Below are 2,420 nucleotides of genomic sequence, written 5' to 3' on the forward strand. Positions count from 1 at the left end.
CTGCAGCATGCAGCAGTGCAGCAAATATGCTAAAGCTTCTTCTCTGTCTAAAAAAAACAAAAAATTCGTCTCAAAACATTCACTAAGTTTTAGTCCAGTATATGCTGAAGCTTCTTCTCTGCCTCAAAACTTTCACTAATTATTTTCTCTTTATTTATTAAAACTCTTACATGCAGATTGTGGCGAGGGTACACACTTGAGTGCTCTTGTATAGTCAATCACAAGCTGATTTTCGCCATCTTTACTATAGACCCCTTTGGGCGAGAAGTAGCAGCTTGTGAAATTATTATTAGTCATGTTCAAAGAACAATTGATTTGAAGCCTCTCATTGTACTGAGTTCAGCACAACACAACCTTTTTGGCAAAACAGCTCAACTTTGCACATCAGCCATTGGAACTCTGTATAACTTTGACCTAAAACATGGTGGATGACAACCCCATTTGATATTATTTCTTTGTATATAGAATCATAGATAATAGACACTACGTAACCTAAGACTACATAATAGAGACTCGGTTACGTAGTCTCTATTATCATACTTTAATCTACGCTTTAATTTATGGTAGAATAGATAGAATAGCAGCTCAATCCCAATGCCGTTGATTGCAGTCTGTGCTGTATGTACATAGTATGTTACATTATAGACGGAGGCATCTCCTTGCTTTTTCATAAATAAAGCAAATACAAATGCAAAACTACACACACACACACATACACAAGACATAAAATAAAAGTCAAATGAAAAATGAAAACATTTATGTCATTGCTTCAACAATCATTATCTTGTTTATCTATCTACTATAATGTATGAAATAAAGTAAATTATTGTGACAATCAATAACTTACATGAAGCAGCAATCCTGTCAGCTAATGTAGAAAGAACTACATGATCCTGTTCTCTCAGTATAGACAAGAATGTACTAATTATATCTGGACAAAATTCGATTGTATTTGTAATTTTTTGAAAAAAAACTCCCACTCTTTCTGATAAAGACTGTCGATTCATCCCATCAAATAACTCATCATACTGAGAAGGATTAATAATTTTTGCATCCTTACAACCATTAGCTATGTCACGAAACATTGATAATTCTGAAGAAGATAGAAAACGTTTCAGATCATTAAGATGCTTGTTGATGTCATTTTGTGACCCAGGATTAGGATTATCCTTAGTACTAACAGAATGATCTGCATCTATATGCATACATTATATTAACTATTATTGATTTAATACCAAAAATACATACCTAATAAATCTCTTAGTGATTTATTAATAACAATTTGCTTTGGTTTCTGTACACCTTTCAATGGTACAGAATAACTCAAGTTAGGTACAGTATGGGGACTATTCTCAGCATATATTGATACTAGACAAGATGGAGGAATTGTAGTACTAATGTTACCAAAACCAAGTATTTCATGTTCTTCAATCTATCAAAATAAAAGTAACTAATTGTCTTGTAATTTAGATGAAATAAATTACTTGACAAGGTACTAAATGTGGTTTAACTCTCCATCCAGTTGTTGGTTCTGTTTGCTGCTCATCATTAAATATTAATTCAAGACATCCTTTTGGTGACTGAAGTTTAAAAGTGATGTTTTGATCAAACTCTGCATTGGAATACTCCTTTTTAATATACTAATAAATTAATAAATAATTTAAAATTTTAAAAATAATAAAGGTATATAAATAATTCAATATACCTGATGTAGCACAGTTAAATCTCTCACAGCTGAAAATCTCATTTTATCTGGTCGTTCATAAAATACTTGTCCAGCATACACTGTAGCTTCAGGTATGCCAGTGGAATGAGTAGATACGACTATAAATGAAAGTGAATTTGTACCAATCAATTCCAATATTCATACACTCACTAGTTTTAGATTGTGGTGTACTTAAATCAGAGCCTTCAGTACAATCCACTGGCTCCTTCAATCCATTTTCTTCCTCCTGTCCATCACTCCTTCCTACTCCACCTGATTCTCCTTCTTGTCCTCCTGCTCCTTGTCCTTCTCTTTGTCCCTTACCCTCATCTCCTGAGTCTCCATCTTCCTGTCCATTCCTCTCCTCATTCCTACCTCCTCCATTTTCCTCTTCTTCCTCCCCAACAATAGCTAATTGACAGAACTTGCTTCGTTCAATTGATCCATATCTCTGGTATGCTGGAAACTCCCCTCCTTCAATTAGTGAGAACTGGTAAGGAAGACTAGCTGTGTGAACTGGAGCAACAGCAAATCTGAGATACTTGGATAAAGAAGGATCACTGAGATCAATACAGTGTTGCATTTCTATCCTCAGTGACTTGAGGAGTGGACTGGTTGATATTGCATACACTGCACTGACTAGTCTGGTATTATCAGGAAACCTATAAAAGAATTAATAATTAAAATGCATGTACATGTATACATAATGTATAGT

General features: G+C 34.1%; 1 protein-coding gene across 1 annotated transcript; it reads right to left on the bottom strand.

The window, feature by feature from the left end:
• Nucleotides 1-589: 589 nt before the first annotated feature.
• On the bottom strand, nucleotides 590-2,364 carry LOC109582596 (uncharacterized). Its single transcript, XM_019997399.1, has 6 exons — nucleotides 1,877-2,364; nucleotides 1,706-1,824; nucleotides 1,485-1,640; nucleotides 1,249-1,432; nucleotides 848-1,195; nucleotides 590-799 (listed from the first exon to the last, which is right to left on the bottom strand). The coding sequence occupies exons 1-6, from the start codon at nucleotides 2,286-2,288 to the stop codon at nucleotides 789-791; spliced, it is 1,230 nt and encodes a 409-aa protein (XP_019852958.1). The 5' UTR covers nucleotides 2,289-2,364; the 3' UTR covers nucleotides 590-788.
• Nucleotides 2,365-2,420: the final 56 nt, after the last annotated feature.

Source organism: Amphimedon queenslandica, unplaced genomic scaffold, assembly GCF_000090795.2.
Source record: "Amphimedon queenslandica unplaced genomic scaffold, v1.1 AMPQUscaffold_13373, whole genome shotgun sequence".
NCBI classification, from domain to species: Eukaryota; Metazoa; Porifera; class Demospongiae; order Haplosclerida; family Niphatidae; genus Amphimedon; species Amphimedon queenslandica.